We start from the raw sequence: 19,116 nt of genomic DNA, 5'->3' as shown, positions 1-19,116 counted from the left end.
TCACCATCAGGGTGATCCCGTGGTGATCACACCGTCCTCCGTTGTTGCTCTCCATTGTAGCCACGGCCTTGAGCCCCTCCTGCCCCTGTGGTGAGCAGACCACATTTCTACTCCTTCTGCTCCTCACCTCCAGACAGCCTCAAACCAGAACTACTGGTTTCTCAAGCGATGAAACGCTGCGGGGAGGATTCGTTCCCCAGGAATGCTTTTAACATGATAGGTAGAGCAGGTTGGCTGGTAACCGCAAGGTTCCTGGTTCAATCCCCGGCTCCTCCTAGCTAGAGTGTCGAGGTGTCCCTGAGCGAGACGCCTCCTGAGCGAGACTGCTCCTGACGAGCTGGCTGTCGCCCTGCGTGGTTGACACACCGTCGGTGTGTGATGGGTGAATGTCAGTCAACACTGTGAAGCGCTTTGGATAAAAGCGCTTTATATAAATGAGGACCATTTACCATTTAACATAACGGCTGTTAGGGGACATTAGTGAACACACAGGAGCCCGTCTCCAGGTTGATGGAGGAGTAGGAGGAGTGTTCCCTCATCAGACGGTCCTTGCTCAGATCTTTCCCAGTAGAGGAGAAAATGACTCTTGATCGGGTGGTGTCGCAGCGGGGTCACGGCCTCGTTGGTCCAGCAGAGCGCTGCTGAACGGTTCACAACAACCTCAGCACAGTCTGCAGCACCTGACGCGTGCAAGGACCCGCCGTCCAGAGGTGTCTCCACTGTAAGTGGCTAGCTAGTACCGCTAGGTGAAATACATAAACAAGGACCGTCATTTTCCCTTTTTCAATATAACTCTAATATGGCGTTAACCCTGTCCCCGACAACACCCTTGTCGCTGCTACTGGCTAGGTTAGCCAGCTGTTGTAGGTCAGCATCAGAGCATCTTTCTGCAGCCCAGCAGACCACAGTGCAGGGGTGGTCTGTTGAATGTCGATGTCACCTTATGCTGTTACCTAGTGGGTCTGACACAAGGCTGGAGGGTAAATAAACAACGTCCCCATGTTTTACTCTCTGTGAGAACCAGTCTATCATACTCGTTTGCATGCACAAAAGTTTGGATTTAAAAGTCTGGTTTTCCATCAGATACGTTTCCAGCTGTAACGGCAGCAGCAAACCGTGTTACTGTGACCCCAACCCGCCCTTAGTTTTGGGCAGTAGCATAACTAGTGTAACTACATTTCTCTGTGGCTGAGTGGTAGGGCTGGGCGACTATTCTAATTTTGATCACGATTTAGATTTTAGCGTGAAACGATCACCAAACTAATATAATTGAGTTTAAACAATTTTTTTGGGGGGGTCAGTCCTTGTATTCAAGGGCTCATAAGACCTTGTTAAGTACCATTCTACATCAGTGGTACTTTTGCCTGCGCTTTTTAGAACTAGGGCTAAGTATTTTCATAAAGGACATGCATGTAAATGTTTCACCATCTGTTCTTACAGGTTGAAATAAAGTTTAACGAACCATCGCAGACATGGGGGCCACTCTTAAACTCAGAATATGATTGAGCAATGATTGACTTGACTTTGAGAAATGTTGCTGTACAAATGTTTCAAAGGACACTCTCTGCCCAGGCATCTGAGTGGGTTCCCTGAATTTGGCATATTTATATTTAATTTGGTTAATTTTCTTTTATTGCCATATTGACTGTCACTTTTATGAAATAAAGTTGGATATTTCCTAATGGCAAAGAACATTGATGTGGCATTATAGGTCTGTGTATCATCATTTTCAAATAAATATAGAATTATTTTGAATTCGACAGAGGTGATGAGACGCATGGCTTGTCTAGGTCAGTGAGGACCGCAGCTGGCACGAACAAATACCAGACTATGAACTATGAACTGGAGGGAAAGCGCCTGTACCTTAAAGACTCTACCATTAGGCAGACCGAGAATCTGTGTGCTGAAGAGTGGACACTGACACGGTTGTGCATAACCTATACGGACCTAGACCTTTCTACCTCCTAGTATGTTGATTTGGTTTGTGTTAGATAATTACTGCCAAGCGTGTCTTTCCCTTATCCATTTACTCTTAGCCTTGTTCCAAGATTTGAATGTACAGAACGAGATGTTTGCTTTGCTTCTCCTAGTCACAAAGATTAGTTTTGTCCAGGGGCTAAATAACTTTATAAACACAAATGAACGATTCCTGGGGCACAGGGAGCAAAAAAAAAACACACAAGACAGAAAGATACTACTTATCACCGTGGCATTGATGATAAGCTGTCCAGAGAAAAGCACTCGACGGCCCGTCAGACAACACAGTGTGGTGTCGAGTGTCGCTAATAACAACGTTGCTAGGACCGTGTTGTGGTTACGAGTCCAGCGGGCGACCGAGTGGCCGGGGCTGTTGATTGAAGACGTTGGGACGCAAACTCTGTCGATAAGAACAGGTTATGCACTTTACAGTGTCTCGCCATCACAGCCTGAGCTCACGTTCGGTTCCCACAAAAGGATAACCGGTTGAACGCCGGACAGTTAAACAATGACAATCTAGGACGCTGTGTGAGAGCGGAGGAAGCGACGCTGACTGCATACGCTCCACGTGTCAACACAGCCAGGACATGAGACAGGGGCGGGAGGAGGTGGACAGGCTGAAGTCTGGGCGGCGCCCCGGCGCTTCTGGGCAGCAGAGTGAGGGTGAGGGAACAGTGAGAGTAGGCCTGGGCAATAAAACAATCAATTATCGTATCGGGATAGACTTTTGATCAATATCAACTCAAAACATGTTCAATATATACCGATAAGAGACTGGACCACCGGATCTAGCAGCTGGGTTTGTTACACAAACACGGTTCCGTACTTATTTACAATGTTTGACTGTTTTTCATTGTTGTGTCGACGAGTATTTATCAATGAAGAACAGTGGAAGGTCGTATTGAGTGTTAACAGAAGTGTTTAAATCCAGCATGGTAATTCCTAGTCTTTTTAGGTCATTAAAATTATCACTAGTTATCAATATCGATCATTAGTATACGCTACACGTGAACCTCCTGAGATGGCGCAATTTGATTGGTCGGCTATCTCGGGATATTGGTCAATATCCCACGGTTGAGATCTCAAACTCGGGATATTGTTTTCATCGTGCGTGACGGTCGTCTCGCCACGCTAATAAAAACAAATAAACCGCTAATAAAAACAAAGGGGGTGTTCACGTGTAGCATATACTAAAACAATTATTCACCTCAGGCTCCGTGAACAGGGGCCTTCGGCAAATAATTGTTAAACATGATCACGTTACGTCGTGACATGTCTCTCAGCCATATATCGCCCAGGCCTAAGTGAGCGTGCAGGTCAACCTCTGGAAGGATCCCCCACACTGCAGTAGGAATGAGTGGACTCACCTCTGGCGTGAGGCCGGCCTCCAAGCAAGCTTTCATTAGGCACACAAAACATCGTTTATGACCATTACTATTACTATCAGGAAGATGAATCTCACAAGTAATATTCAGATTGTATGTCTACGTAGTGCATTTGGGGACCGGTGCATCGGAGGACTTGGGAGCCTGTTGTGGACTTGTATAGGAAGGTGTTTTGCAATTGATTGTCATCAGGGAATTGACAGGTAATCACAGAAGGCATGTTTAGAGATGCTGCTGTTTGTAATAAAGCGGCATCTTTCACATTCAACCCCCACCCCCCCCCCCCCCCCCGTCTCTTTAAAACAGGTTCTGGGCTGAGCCGAGGGGCCTTCAGATGGTGTCATTTAGATTAACCTTTGACAGATAGGTAACCGGTTTGACAGCGAGCCAGCTCGAGTCAGACCGGGTGAGGAGGTTTAACCGGGGGGGGGGGGGCGGTGGGGGGGGGACCGGCTCACTGACCAAAGTCGATGTCCAGGAGCGCAGCGTTGGCTCCCTCCACCAGGATCTTCTTAGGGGGGCCGTGGAGAGCCTCGTACATGAAGTGCACCCCGTCCCTCACCATGGGCTTCACCCGCTGCACGTAGTCCTACACACGCACACACGCACACGCACACACACACACACACACACACACACACACACACACACACACACACACACACACACACACACGAAAGAGGTGAACATGTGTTAACAGTCGACAGCTTGGTGAGGCTACTTCCTAAGGTGGATCTTGGTGGATCTTAGTAGGATGGTTCACTAAACGTCCCGGTTCAGTTCAACGTCAGGGTTCTGGGTCACGGTTTGTGGTTTTGTAAGGTACGTGTTTGGTAAAGCAGCGGCTGTAACAAGTGGCTCACATGGTACCCGTACCTTTAGTCTTTTAAACCCTTTCTTGAGCTAGCTACCTGTCTAGATCGTGATGATTAAGAAAGACAGACGAATCAACACATCCTAATCATTCCATTTGCAGCAATACTCCATAAATACACCAGATGTTCTGTTGATATCATGAGAAGCCACTTGGGCTATTCAACGTCTAGCTCAGTCTGTGACTGATCCCGTCAACCAGCATAGTGTGCGAGATCACTTGTTTCAGGGACGACAATAAGGGCTTGAGTCGGCACTGGAGACGATAGCCTCATCACATAGAAATACAAATTGTATCTATAGATCTGCAGGATTCGTGTGGGTCATTATTCTCTGAAAACTTGGGGTGAAGAATCCCTTCCCTGGTGTGTAGCGTGGCCGATTCATGTAACAGTAAATACTGGACTCCTGGTACCTTTAGTCTGAGCAGCTCACCCTCGATGTCAATCTCCAGAGTGGGGTACATGGACTGATACTGCTGAGCCAGCACCTTATACCTGAATGAACCCGAGAGAGGAAAAGAGATTGACAGATTGACATGTATGACAAATGACATGTTTACAGTACCCATAGCAGAGCAAATACAGAACTGTCTGTGTGCACCGGCTTCAGGAAAATACACACAAACACGCTTCATTTGGCTTGGTTACCAGAATCCCCCCAACTACTCTCTGAAGGAACTTGTGGTGAAACCCGGAGAGCGGCCCGGGGCGGAGTGGAACGGACCTTTGAGAGAACTGCGTGAAGTCTGACATGAGGTCACAAATCCTGAGGCCGCTCCGCGCGGCCTTGGCAGAGTACACAGGTCCGATCCCCTTCTTCGTGGTTCCCAGGCTGGAGGGAGGGAGAGAGAGAGAGAGAGAGAGAGAGAGAGAGAGAGAGAGAGAGAGAGAGAGAGAGAGAGAGAGAGAGAGAGAGAGAGAGAGAGAGAGAGAGAGAGAGAGAGAGAGAGAGAGACACACACACAGACAGACAGACAGAGAGTCAGAGAGCGAGAGAGAGAGAGAGAGAGAGAGAGAGAGAGAGAGACAGACAGACAGACAGACAGACAGAGAGTCAGAGAGCGAGAGAGAGAGAGAGAAACAGAGAGACAGATACTAAAGTTTAACCACTCCACATGACAAAAGTATCTAAACACTTAAAATAAAATCAGACACAGCTGCAAACCAAAAGCTGGTTGCATTTGTCTCGATGAACGTTGATAAATGGTTCACGTGCTTGCCGTGAGTCAAGCATGTACCACACTTGTTTCATCGTCCATCCTGTGATCCTTGATGTTGCAATGCAGTAAGATCATCAAGTGATTCTTTCAAATTATTACTGTACTATTACCAAGATATCCTTTGGGGACACAGCACATGACAGCGCCCCACTGAGCTGAAGTGGCACAGAAGGCTGTGGGGATGGAACATACGTTACATAGAGAGGAGCCTCGCGGGCTATAAGTAGCCGCACTGGAGGGAGATATGTACTCATGATCAGTTCAAGTTCGTCGTGTCCAACACTGGTTGCACGCTATCCCATAAACATCTCGTGGTTTTCTCCCCGCCCGTACCACCCGTCCAGTACGGAGAGTCGTCTGGTAACACGCCTGCTTTGTGTTTTGTACATTTGGTGGCTCTAGGAGCACACAATGTAATCTTTTAAGCAAATTTGCTGAGCTGCAAAATCATACAGCTAGTGCCACAGCTACGTCTTCCATTAGCAGCCACTGAAGAACCCACACGGCTGAAGGCGTATAGTGACCGAGCCATTAAGGTGAAACCAGTAAAGCAAGCGTCTAAACCCACACACTTTGGGTATTGAGAAGTCTCAGCCCGCTTGGGGGGGGGGGACAATTTAACTACCCCAAAAAAACACAACTGAGCCTCCTTCCATACGTGACTTAAGTTGGTTTCAATGATAAGGCTGTCGTGTCACGTTAACGTGTTCCAAGTAAACCCCAACGCCTCAATAACCCATGATCAATAACTCAATAATATAAAAATGATAAAAGTACAGCATCAAACTTCTGTTAGAAGTCAAGGGAATCCTGTTGCTTTGGTTTACTTCACAGGTATATTATATATATATATATATATATATATATATAAGGTATATTGAATAAATCCTTTACACGTTTCAAAATTCCTACTTGTAGTATATCCTACTAGGTATATCCAGGAAGGATGTAGTAGAGGAGGTAGTTAGCAAACTCCTGTGCAAACATATTTGTATTAAACATTGATTAAAAGTTATGATGGATTGTGAGGTCTTCCGCTTTTTTCCCCTGAAAACTAAATCCCAACCCAAATCCTTAATATATATATATAACATAATACAATGTATACAATACAATGTATGCGTAATGTATCACCTCCTTATGAGAGAGTTTGGGTCAGAATCTATGTCTACAACAGCTCTGACAGTGACAGACGTGGCAGAAATCCTTCTGCCACACAAAACCACAGAAACAAAGAGGACATAACTATTTGGACTTCTGTGCAACTCAGCAGTAAGACGGCGTAACAAATAAAGACGTGGCAGTAGAGGGCACCGGGACAGAGCTGGTTTAAGCTACAGGCCGTTGCCGTCCTGCCCTGAGGACCGCCTGTGTTCTCGGGCTTCTAGGACAACAGCTTTGGCCGAACACTTCAACTTACTTGCCGCCCACTTGCTCTTTCCTCAGCTGCTCCTGCACGCCGTCGACCGCTTGATGAAAGTCAAACACTGCGAAGAGGGCAGAGAGGGGACACACACACACACTCACACACCGTGGTGAAACTAGGACGCACGCTCTCACACACACACACACACACACACACACACTCACTCACACACATACAGACACACACACACACACACACACACACACACACAGGAGGAGTAATAACTTACCGATGTGTGCTCGGTCCGAGATGATCAACCTCTTGTCCCAGTCCTTCAGACCTACAGGGACACAGACGGGGGGGATCAACACTGACGTCTTTGACTGGAGCAGAGAATCATTTGTACTGATCCATTTGTACACCAGTTTATGTGTGTGTGTGTGTGTGTGCGTGTGCGTGTGCGTGTGTGTGTGTGTGTGTGTCACACCATTTCCTTTGAGGGCGTTCTTCTCGGCTTCTTCAAACAGGCCGGGCAGATGGATGACCACCCCGTTACCTGAGGTGGAGAGGACCGGTCAGTCACAACATCCAGCACAGCGTTCACATTCAGTCCCAGGCCAAGGCATCGGGGCAGTTTAACATACAAGCCCTATAGTGCAGTGGCTCTGCTTCTACCTATGATAAACATTCAAATATTCTTCTGAAAATGTCTACAGAAACTTCTTTAGCTTCGGTGTTCGGTGTTTGTTTGTTTTTTTCAAACATTAAAAGAGAAAAGATATCAAGATATATATACACACACACACACACTTGTGATTTACTGTAGCGACAATTATATAATGTGATAACAGGCATAACAGTAAACCAATTTGTACATCCACCAAAAATACACTGGTCATCAATCATTTGGACGTCGGCACTATGATCTGCTGTTTTGTACTCTTTCGGAGCCTTAAATAACAGAAACAGTAGATAACGGAATAGTTGTATCCAATTCAACCAACCAGTAGACCACGACTGAGCCATTGCTCTGAAGATGATCTCCGGTTGGCTGTGAGACAGTCTAGCTCCTTCTTCCCATCGCCCCGTTGGCGCACCTCTAACCACACTCCTCTCACTTCCCCGCGGCTCAAGGAGTGCCAGAGCAACGCAGGACAAAAACAGGAACATTAAACACTGAAGGACAAAGGAATAAAACACTTCTTAGTGACTCAGAGTCAACACATGATCTTGAGGGCGGGGCGGGGCGGGGCGGGGGGGGGGGGGGGGGAGAGTTATACGCAATACGGAGAGTTGGGTGAACGTCCACAGGGCTGGGGCAGGTTCAGCACACACTGCTCCGCACACGCACACACGCTAAAGCAAGGTTGCAAAATGGTGGCCCGGCGCCGTATATCAAAGGGGTGGGGAACAACGTGAAGGGATCCTGGCAGGCATGTTCAACTGCAGATGTGAGGCGGGGGGCGAGAGACACAGAGAGGACGAGGGGAAAAGAAAGAGCGAGAGAGAGAGCGAGAGAGCGAGAGAGCCCATTAGCTGATGAAGTGACTGCAGATAAGGAGGTGGGAGGCTGGCTCTGGGACAAGTAGGGTGAAGCGGCCCGCCGTGGCAGCCACCAGGAGCCAGGAGCCTTACAGGAGTCCTACAGGAACCCTAAAGGAGCCCTACAGGAGCCTTACAGGAGTCCTACAGGAGCCCTGGACCCCAGTGATTCATCAAGGAGAAGTGTAGTACCCAGGGGCGTAGCACCAAATTCTGGGCCCTATATACAATAAGTCCTGATGGCCCCCCCCCCCCCCACCCCCCTTGCTAAAACATATAGGCTAACTAGCCTGTATGCCATAGGTTATTATTTATCATGTAGCCTAATAACGGCTTAGTATTAATTAGGGACCGAGCAGAACCTGCAAGGTCCCTATTGTAATTGGTCCGTTTATTATTCTTATTCCAAAAAAAAAATATATATATATATATATATTTTTTTTTTTCAAATTTCCCATGGGCCCCTCTGCCTTGGGCCCCCCCCTGCCTTGGGCCCCCCCAAGCCTGTCCCCCTTACACCCGCAGTCCGTCGGCCCTGGTAGTACCAGTGCATATACCGAGATGTTTTTGTCAAACTATGAGACATAAACTACGAGACACTTTAATGCAAGAACATTTCAGCTGAAGTGTGCACCAGTGTGTGTGTGTGTGTGTGTGTGTGTGTACACACCGATGAAGGCGGTGACCTTGGGATTGATGATTCCACTGGGGAGGAGGTGGAAGTCGTACTCCACTGAGTCCACCACCACGGTGTGGCCCGCATTGTTGCCTCCCTGCAGCGAGAGAGAGAGAGAGAGAGAGAGACAGAGACAGAGAGAGAGAGGAGCAGAGAGAGAGAGAGGGAGAAAATGGTAATTCAAAGACTTTGTTTAGTCTTTGTTTAAGGCGGATGACAACCGACTTGTTGCGAGTTTGGTGGTCGTCAAGCAACAAACCTCTCGCTGAAGCCATGGCGCCTGCCATGCCTTCTACATTTCAACTCTCCTAGGATCCCCTTCAGCGATACAAGCTCACCATACATCATAAACATCAAGGCTTCTCTTATCAACAAGCTCTCATCTACTATTGAGTAAACACTAAGCCATGACGGTGTCACTGTCCCAGTTAATCTTTAAACATGCAACAGTGCTCAAGACAGAAGCGAGCGTGCCTAAAAAAGGAGTTCGGAAACACGACGGCTTCGGTGTTTACTTCAAAACACCTTGACAGCGAGGACATTTCATTCTAGTCCGCGACGTTCAAGACTAACTGCAGCCTCTGTTAATTCAAAAGAACAATTTGTTGGTACATCCAGGGGACTGAGAACTATGAGAAACTCCTTTCACAATATCTGTCTGTTGGCTGATGCAACGTGACAACCGAAAGCATCTGTTTGCCTGCCTGGACTCCAGGAGGGATAGCTCGTTTAGACTTGGTTTTCATTTTCAAAGAGACTTTGACTTTTGGTTGTCCTTCATTAAGACAAATGAATGAAACGATAGGAAAGCATGAGTCTCTCTAGTGAAGTTAGTGCGAGATTTTAAATGTAAACACTACATTAAAAAAAATAACACTACAAGATAGTTAACTGACTATGATGTCAAATGTAATGACAAGCACTCAGGGAAAATCAAAGATCAACAAGTCTTTTTATTGCACAAGTTGATGCTCTCAGTTCTTTCACATTTCACTGTTGTTTTACATACTTTACAGGTTTAAAAATAATATATTTGAATTCAGCTTTGATTTATAAAGATCTTTTATAATCAATATCAGATCATTATATTTGACGGTGGGTGTATTTAATGTTTCGCACAACTCGAAACATGTCGACTTTAAGTTTAACCACAAAATATTTTTCAATCTCAAGAGACTTCATGCCTATAACATCTCAATGGATTGAAACGTGGGCGCTGTGTGTGGATAACACACAAAAGAAATACAAATAGAACCAGTTTGGAGAAGGCCTTTGATCCACAAGAGATCGGCAGAAAGCCCTATGAGGTAGATCAACTAACAGGGCAGATCCTTGAGAAGAGAACCGGACGGAGCATCGCAGTGTGACCTGCTCCGTTCTCTGCAGTCCGTCTATCAGATGTGGACCGACGCGGCTACAGTCACAGCAAGGAACAGCGAAGAACCCAACCAACCTTCGATGGACAGCCAAGGACCAAAACCAAAACGACGATTGCTATTTAGTTAATCATTGTACAGCTCAGTGATGAAGGACAAAGTAACCCAGAGCGGAGAGCAGAATGAGGAGTGCTTCTAAACACGGGTTGATCTTATGCAACTCTGCGGATGGAGGTCATGTTTCACCCTCACTGTTCACTTGTTCACGAGTTAAACTTGTCTTGTGATCTTGTGTGCTTTTAAATGGGGTAGCTTGTGGGTATAAAATAAATTGTGTGTCTGTGTGCATGTGCATACTTGTATGCGTGTGTGTGTGTGTGTATAGTGTGTGTGTGTAGTGTGTGTGTGTGTGTGTTATTTCGGGCCCTCTATATAGCCCGGAGGTTAAGGGCAGCCTGGAGCAAATACTTCTGTTAACGATGTATCTGCCCCCTCCTGCCCAGGGATCACATTTGTTACATTACTGCACGCCTATTTATTTGTCTTGTTTTCTTGATGTCCAGCCATGACATTACGTCTAGGGGGGAGTGGTTAACCAACAGGAGAAATTTCTAAGGCCCAGTTTACACGAGGACGCTTGTGGGTAAAAACGATGTTTTATCGGAAGTGACTTTCGTTTAGACGGTGACGGCGTTTTTGGGGCTTAAAAACGCAAAGATCTGAAACCATTTATTTTTTCTAGTAGTTCAATAGTTATAATAGTAGTTCAATAAAGATGTTATAATATCAATTAATCTCAACACATAGGCCTGGCCTAAAGGAAAGAGAAGTTTATATGTTGACTGCTTCCAATGTTGTGTTGGTCAAACTAAACAATGATTTATTGCTTTTTAAGTGAATAATACAGAACATATGGAACTTACAAAAAAAAATGTAAATCGCAATTGCAATATTGGTCAAATATTGGCCCAAATCGTTCAGCCCTGATCAGCGTTCACTCCCTGCAGTCCAGAGTGAATCGCAGCAGGAGGAGAAAGTGATTGTTGCCGTCTGCAGACTCCCGGCGCTCTATATCTAAATAAAATAATATAATATATAATATAATATATAGGTATCTATATAATAAAATATAATATAGAATATCACGGCTGAAAGCTGTGTGCGATATTATGAATTAAAGACTGCGTTGGGATCTCGGACGTCTCTGGTACTTCCACAACAAGTAAAGACTCGTAGTGGGAGTTATCTCGGCCATGGTTGAGAAGGAATTGGGGGAAGAAACTTTGGCTTTGACTCTCTGAAGTCCAGATTAAAAATAGAATAGAAAATAGAAAAATACAAAATCTCAAAACGTTGCAACACCTTTCTGTTTTCCAAATAACTAATTTAACATTTTGCCCATTGTAAATTGACATGAGACATTGTAAACGTTCACAATCCTGCTCTATGCTCTGTGATATTTTGTTTGTCATCATTTATATCAACTTCATAAAAAAAGTGCATTATTGGTGTGCTCCTGAGCGCAACCTTTGAAATATGACGGGCGGGCCTCTGTCTTAAAGGAAAGCGCAGATCCTTTGAGCTCCGCAACTGCTCCGGCCAAAAAAAAACAACTATCTATTTGTCGACTCATGACTCTGACACGTCGACTCACAAAATACGTACACTGTGGTTTTAGTTTATACCTCCTTTTGTTGCTGTTGGTTGGTGATTTACCCACACATCTCTCCCTCAACAGCGTACAGGTGGCCTAGATGTGCCGAACAAACTTCATATTAGGCTTGGGCGATAGTTTAAATTTCAGACTGTCAAATCGTGGTTGCTCTAGATTGCCAATATACGATCCGATGGCCAGTCGGGCAGCAGGAGGAGGTGGTGGTGGGAGGAGTTACGTCACAGCACACCAGTGAAACGCCAGAATGGAGGATTTAAGTGTCAAAGAAAAATGTGACATCTTGCATTTGTGAAAATGATTGGTTTCACCCAGAGGCCAAAGGTCAGCCTAATGATATTACACAGCCTATCAGCAAGCTATGTTACATGTGTGGGCCAGTGAAGAACCTGCAAACCACTTATCTGTTTGCACTGTATTGGCGGGTTCAACATCCCGGCTGAGGCCGCAAAACTGCCCCACGCTAGAAGCGCCGCAGATGGAGTTAGCCAAAACATTTTGCTTTTGAGTGGTTTTCAGTGGTAGCAGAATTATAAGTAGTATGATAGGCCTGTTATAAGTAGGTCTATTGGCATGACAAGAAGTAGCAGTACTTGTATCACACATAGTATTGGTAGGATAAGTAGTAGAAGTAGTATTAATCTAGGTTGTAGAGTTTAGATCACAGATCAAGACTTATACTGCTGGAATCTGTGGAGTCTCAGCTTACACATAACAAATTGTTTGTGTAGACAGCATGAAAGCATCACTAACCCCCTGGGGCATCCATTGATTTATATCATGCTAAGAAAGAAACTACCACCTGCCACCTGCTGCTGCAGATACCTGTGAATGGCGTGGCCCTTGACTCTGAGGACAGGGTCAGTGCACCTAAACTCTGCTTAATTCTTACCCCACACCCTGCAACATCCACAAAGAGGGTTAGAGAGCTCCTACGTGAAGACTCAGCTGCCAGTAAAGGGCAGCTGCCAGTAAAGGGTAAACTACGTACATGTATTAGCACTAGCTCAATCTCGACTCCTTCTGAATTTCTGTGGGTGGTTACGAACCAACCAAGTGGGCAGGCCCATGAATAATAAACGCTACATAGCAGTGTCACCTTATCCAGATTGGCTCATTTTTTCTGCCCTTTTCCTTTCATTGGCTATTGCATACAGCAGACAAACTGCACAGATTTCAAACTTACCACAGGTCACAAATTCTTATTCTTATTCTGTTATTTAACAAACAATAGGAAAAATGGGATTTTAACGGGATCTTTAAGGTAGCTTCCATAACTCAGTGTGTCTGTGTTGAGCTTTTTGAAAGAAGGACACTCAGTCCAATTTTGAATTGGCCGATTTGTTTCATCCTCACACTGCAACTGCAGAACTTCAATAGCATTAGCCATCGCATCATTGGCTGAATCGTTCTCACGCTTTCTTTTCGGGGCTAATGTATGAGATGTTGACGTTTTGTTACACCGGCTGGTAAAAGGCTGTACATCTAACATTTAAACATTCATATAAAGCAGCTCATTTAAGCTTTGTTGAATTCGAGCCATGGATCAAATCTGTGCCTGTAAGCCTGGAGCTTGTCTTTGTTCTGTTTAGTGACATTACCGGTTCGAGGAACCGGAGGGTTTACATTGTCAACTGTCAGTCCTTCCGGGTTGCGGTGATTTCTTCCGAACAGGTTCCACGTCAGTAGAACCTCTCTCTACATTTTTTGTAGAGAGAGGGAGAGCGGGGGAAGTTGGTCCGTCTGACGCAGTGCTCCGGCCAGTGGCGCATTCTGCTTCTTAGTATAACGCCAGGGTGGGTGGCGCCTTTCACAAACAACGTTATACAACAACATTATAAAGCTCACGCACAACAACTTTACTAAAAAAAGTGGCACAAAGTTCCTTCCCAGAACTTGCTTCACAAAACACATTTTGAAAGTGTTTGAATCCCAGCTGAAACAGCGAGCTCACTCGCTCTTTAAGGCAAAACAAATCTGCAGTCTAGAACTTTTAAGAACCGCAGTTTTGCGATTCAGCCATTTCACAAACCACAGGAAAGTAGAAATGCAAATCAATCAAATAAAACGAAAGCAGTTGCCCAGCAAAGCTGAATGAAACTGAGCAATGCTTAATGAAACATGACTTTTAAAGCATGCACAGCGTGCCTATGCATTGGTGTATCCGGCAATGCCTAAAAGTAAATATGACACCAGTGTGGTCCACGAGTTCTATGGCATGTGTACAACCTACAAAAAGTGCTGGCAGCGGCGTTTTTATAAAAAGATGAATACTATACTCCCTCTTACTCAAGCAACGCACCGTGTGTGTGTGTGTGTGTGTGTGTGTGTGTGTGTGTGTGTGTGTGTGTGTGTGTGTGTGTGTGTGTGTGTTAAAATGTATTTTTAAATGTATCCAGCCTTGGTAGGCAATGCAAGAGCAGTAGGGTGGAATCCTTGGCCAGAGGGGAATCTTCTCTAAGTAAACCTGTTATCAATGCCGGACAGAGGGTTGACCAGAGGAGACACATCACTGACCTGAACAGGAACGCTTGCAGCTGTACCCAAAACACGCCGCGATGTAATCCTCCAGGCACATAATAACACAGTCGTATGTCCTCCAAATGCTTTTGCCACGGACAGGCTCAGATTGTGTTCTAACATCGTGGAAAGGATCCATACAGAGAAATAGGACTGCACGATTAATAATATAAAAATCGCGATCTCGGTTCATAATTCTATGCGATCTCATTTCCAAATGACAACGATTCTGCTTCATTTTTATCATCGGGTGTTAGCCAGAGCACGCCTCCTCAAACCACCATTACTAGTGCAGCCATTACTGTGTTTTCTACTCGTGAAACACTGAATTCAGAAAAATGATTCTGGATTTCAGAGGGCTCTATACATATCCCCACTTTAAGACTCTTAAAAGGCTGTTTGAAGTGTGATTTTGTTTGCATCACTTCCCTTAAATGCAGATCCCATCTCAGACTCAGACAGTTGTGGAGACACTCGTTCTGTGCAACATTCCTCCAACTTTGTTTTTGTATTTGTCGCGCACGTGTAGTGAGCGTAAAGCAGGGTGAGAATGACGTAAAATACTGCCGATAAGTAAAACATTGATAGTAAAGATAGAGGGAAATATCTATTGATAGACATCTCTCTCTCATCCCCCGATATAAATCGTCATGTCGCACAGCCTTGTAGCAGCCTGCAAGGTAAAGGTCCTTTTACATTGAACGTTATTGTTCGTTGGGATTTCTTCTCACGTCAATAAAATAATTAAAAGTCATGGAGCTGAATGGGACTGTACATGCAGGCTACTGCGCGATTTCATTATAATTGCACCAATGTCAATTTTGGACGGCTCTAGCCTTCAGTTTAACCAATAGTAATCGGGTATCTTTGTCATGATAGTCAACATGGTTACTGTACATGTTGTAGGAGGTGGCGGAGATAACGGCCTATTCACAATTCTCCCCTTATTGCATCCACAGTCCTAAACTAAATTCATAGCCTACTTTTGGTATTTGACTGGGGAAACTACCTCAAAAACGAATGTCTCAAAAGCATGGATGTATGAAAGAATGTACAGGCACTTATCATAGTCCCCCTCATGCACGAACTGCCACTCATTACACTATTTTACACTTTGATAAAAAACATGTAAATCCTTGTAATTCATTGAAGATTTGGTTGAAGGAGACTAATGTAATGAAAATGGGGACAGTTCCTGCAAAAACGCAACAATTACATTTCAGTGCAAAACTTCTCCAACAACAAACAGACAGATCAAGCGAAAGCTAAAACCAAAAGTTGTATTTCTCTGTAGTGATCTTTTCCAAAATGCTAGAATATAACACCAGCCTGTCGGTGGCAAAAACAAGCACTTGTAAGAGGACATTCACTGAAGAGTCCCAATTGCCCCGAAGGATTCACTGATTGCGGCTGCAGCTTTGTCGATCGATACTGGACCAATTTCATAAATTGGTGTCCACAATAGTCCCTTAGACCCAACAATTTTTCCTTCTCCCAGACTTCTTCATCAAAATCAACGGCTCTCCAGAACGAGCTCCACACATCTGAACATCAGACACACCCTGGCGCTGTAAGTGTCCGAGAAGATTAACCCTCTGTTGGACGCCGCAGTCAGCCGCTGCCAATAGACCTTGGCAGCGTTTGAAGCAGAGTGCTCACGGAGGGATTCGGTAAACTAGCAGAAACCTAGGATTTGACTTTGTTTATGGGGTACACAAACAACTTACTCAGTACCTGCGACAGAGACATGCGGTGACATGGAAGGTGTTCAGCACCAAGAGATGCAGATGCCAGCTCAAGAAACAAAGAGCCTGCAAAAAAGCAGTTAACCTTGGCAGCCGCGTTTTCAAGTCATTACTTAAGATAAGAAAGAGCCCCGGTGGCAGGCAGATGCGGTGACATCTTAAATCGCAAAAGATATGGTCCCCATTAACCTAGTAGAAAAAAGTTTTAACTAATCTAGGTTTTACTTTCAGGCCAAATGACCCAGCCGGGGGTGGGCTATTTGAACCCAACTAAATGAGACTTAGTGGCCATGCTCAACATTTTCAAAAGTATATAATGCTTTCCATCTTAGTTGCATCAATGTTGTCATGTATTTTTTTTTATATCTAGTGGAACAAATTAAATCAAATTACAAATACCCTTCTGTACCATAACGGGTTTTGGAAACAAAATGCATTCTGATGAACGATTACCTGCTCGCTGTAAACTGGTACCAGTACACAAGGTTATAGCAGCTTAGTACAAGTTCTACACGTATTATTATGCGAAAGCTAAAGTGTCCATTATTTCAACCACAATCAAACATTATACATGAACAAACCTTTACAGTTCCTTTCATGATAGTGTTCAAAAGTAAAGACATCACTGCCTACTTAACACGAAGATTGCTTTTCAGACCGCTTACTTTGCATCATTACATGCATCATAAGTTAGGTTCGCCCAACCACTCCACCACCGTTTCATGATAAGATGGGGTGTAGTTTGGAGCCCACTGCCAAGTATAAAAGGCGTATAAAGCATGAAATCTAGAAGCAGCATTGAACCACTTGCGTTAGATAATCAGATATCAGATCCATATGAAAAATATCGAAGTCAGTTCACAGTAAGGTGAACAGATCATTTAGCCAGTGAGTCACGCTGGAGGGTGAACCACGGAGCTTACATTTCGGGTTATAGATCAGCGAAAGGCACGCACTTGGTTCACCTCGAAGCCGCCGACAGTGTGTCAAACATGACATGTGTACATGACAGCAGACAGCCTTAACGCTAGCCTGTCTAGCAGGCTGGGCGGCTAGCAAGAACCCCAAGGTGACATTAGCGAACACCGCGAACACAAGAATGAAAGTTAACATGAAGACCAAGGAGCCGACCACACAAGAGGAGCATGACACCTCTCTCCTCCCGGCCGGGACGACACAACAGTAGGACACTCAACGCAGCGAGGCGGCTAAAGTAGCGCCATGCTACCCAGGAAGGAAAGTAAACAAGCAGCCACCGACCTGACATCTGCACACGATGTCCGCATCTTGCGCTATTAAATCCACCACTTTGCCTTTCCCCTCGTCGCCCCACTGCGCCCCCAGCACCACGGTCACCCTGTTGCCGACCGGCGGGACGAATCCCTGGTTCCCCTCGACGCCAGCGGGGTCCGGGGACCCGGGGGCTTCCTGACACCCAGTCTCCGACATGACTCCTCCGGGTTCCTGCCTCACTGGTGGTGGGCTGTTCCCGCTTGACACACGGCGCGCTCCCGTGGTACCGAGGGGGACACGCCCACATATCCGTGGTAAATCGAGGGGGGACACGCCCACATATCCGCACGGGTATATCGAGGGGGGGGGGGGGGGGGGGGGGGGGGGGGGGGGGGGACACGGCCACATGTCCCTCCCCGGAGGGGGCGGCAGACGCGCGCGCCCCGTCTGTTGACCAATAGCAGAGCTCATCAGCGGAGGCGCGTGTCATCATCGCCGTCCTATGTGTTTAATTAGAAGAGGCGCAGCGGCGTGTTTAATTGGGCTGGTTAATATAGAGCGCCCGCATACATATAAGTGTGCTTATGTGTGCCTAGCCAATCGGCGCGAGAGACCGAGAGGTATCTATGGCATGACCTTTACGATTTGGACCCCCCCCACCCCCCCCTTTTTCTATCTTACCCAACATAACCGCCTCTAAAGTCGTAAATCATCCCGTACCAGCGGGCTAAGGCAGGGGACACTCAGCAAGACCCAGGTCTCAGCTAACCAAGCGCCCCAGCTCCATGTCTGTAATGATCCTGGTCGCCCTTCTGACGGTGTTGGGGTCTTGTTTAGGAGGGTTGAGGTAAACCACAGTGTTTTTGTCAGCCCTGACCCTAACAGCTATAGAGCTTTCTCGTCAAATGTTTTTTTTTAAATAAAACATCCGTTAAGTAGTCAGTGGTTGTTTTTATCCAGCCCAACAAAGACTTGACACGCATAGTTATTACCAAAAGTTGTAGGCTACTACAATATGCCATCCCGTCATGAGAGGCTTGGCCAGGGTTCCAGTTGGTGAAACTAGTGACTCAGGGTTGCCAACTCTCACGCATCTGGAGTGACACTCAAGCATCAATCTCACGCTCTCACGCACACGCAAGAGATATCACGCCAAATAGCCTTTGATCTTTGAAAAAAATAATGTTAATCAACTTTTTTCCGTCCATTCACTGTTGATCACTCACTACTAGACCACAGAATATAGGCCTACAGGAAACATGCTCGTTAGATTATACTATTTATCTATCCATCTATTCGGACCTACCGCATTGACTGCAGTGCAGGCTGATCTACAACGTCCTCCGCGCATCTCTCTCTGTCGCCGTCTTTTAGTTGCGCGTGAATGACGCGCGTTTGGGAAGGAGAAAATAAAGTCTTGGTTAAGGTCTGAGCGCAAATATATGCCTCAAACTAGTGCTGTCATTTTAAAATAACAACGTTACGTTTGTTTTATTGCTGTTGTTTTTTTTAACGCAATTAATGCGGAT

At 45.7% G+C, this 19,116-nt stretch overlaps 1 protein-coding gene across 1 annotated transcript; it reads right to left on the bottom strand.

The window, feature by feature from the left end:
- Positions 1 to 3,785: 3,785 nt before the first annotated feature.
- On the bottom strand, positions 3,786 to 17,842 carry LOC311350868 (adenylosuccinate synthetase isozyme 2-like). The gene is made up of 8 exons (XM_084470960.1): positions 17,615 to 17,842; positions 9,036 to 9,138; positions 7,311 to 7,379; positions 7,113 to 7,163; positions 6,878 to 6,944; positions 4,962 to 5,069; positions 4,651 to 4,732; positions 3,786 to 3,951 (listed from the first exon to the last, which is right to left on the bottom strand). The coding sequence occupies exons 1-8, from the start codon at positions 17,801 to 17,803 to the stop codon at positions 3,817 to 3,819; spliced, it is 804 nt and encodes a 267-aa protein (XP_084327086.1). The 5' UTR covers positions 17,804 to 17,842; the 3' UTR covers positions 3,786 to 3,816.
- Between the last annotated feature and the right edge of the window lie 1,274 nt (positions 17,843 to 19,116).

The sequence above is a fragment of the Micromesistius poutassou genome (genome assembly GCF_964030765.1).
Source record: "Micromesistius poutassou genome assembly, chromosome: 7".
NCBI classification, from domain to species: Eukaryota; Metazoa; Chordata; class Actinopteri; order Gadiformes; family Gadidae; genus Micromesistius; species Micromesistius poutassou.
The sequence above is the reverse complement of the archived record's forward strand: the minus strand, read 5'-3'. Positions and strand labels throughout refer to the sequence as shown.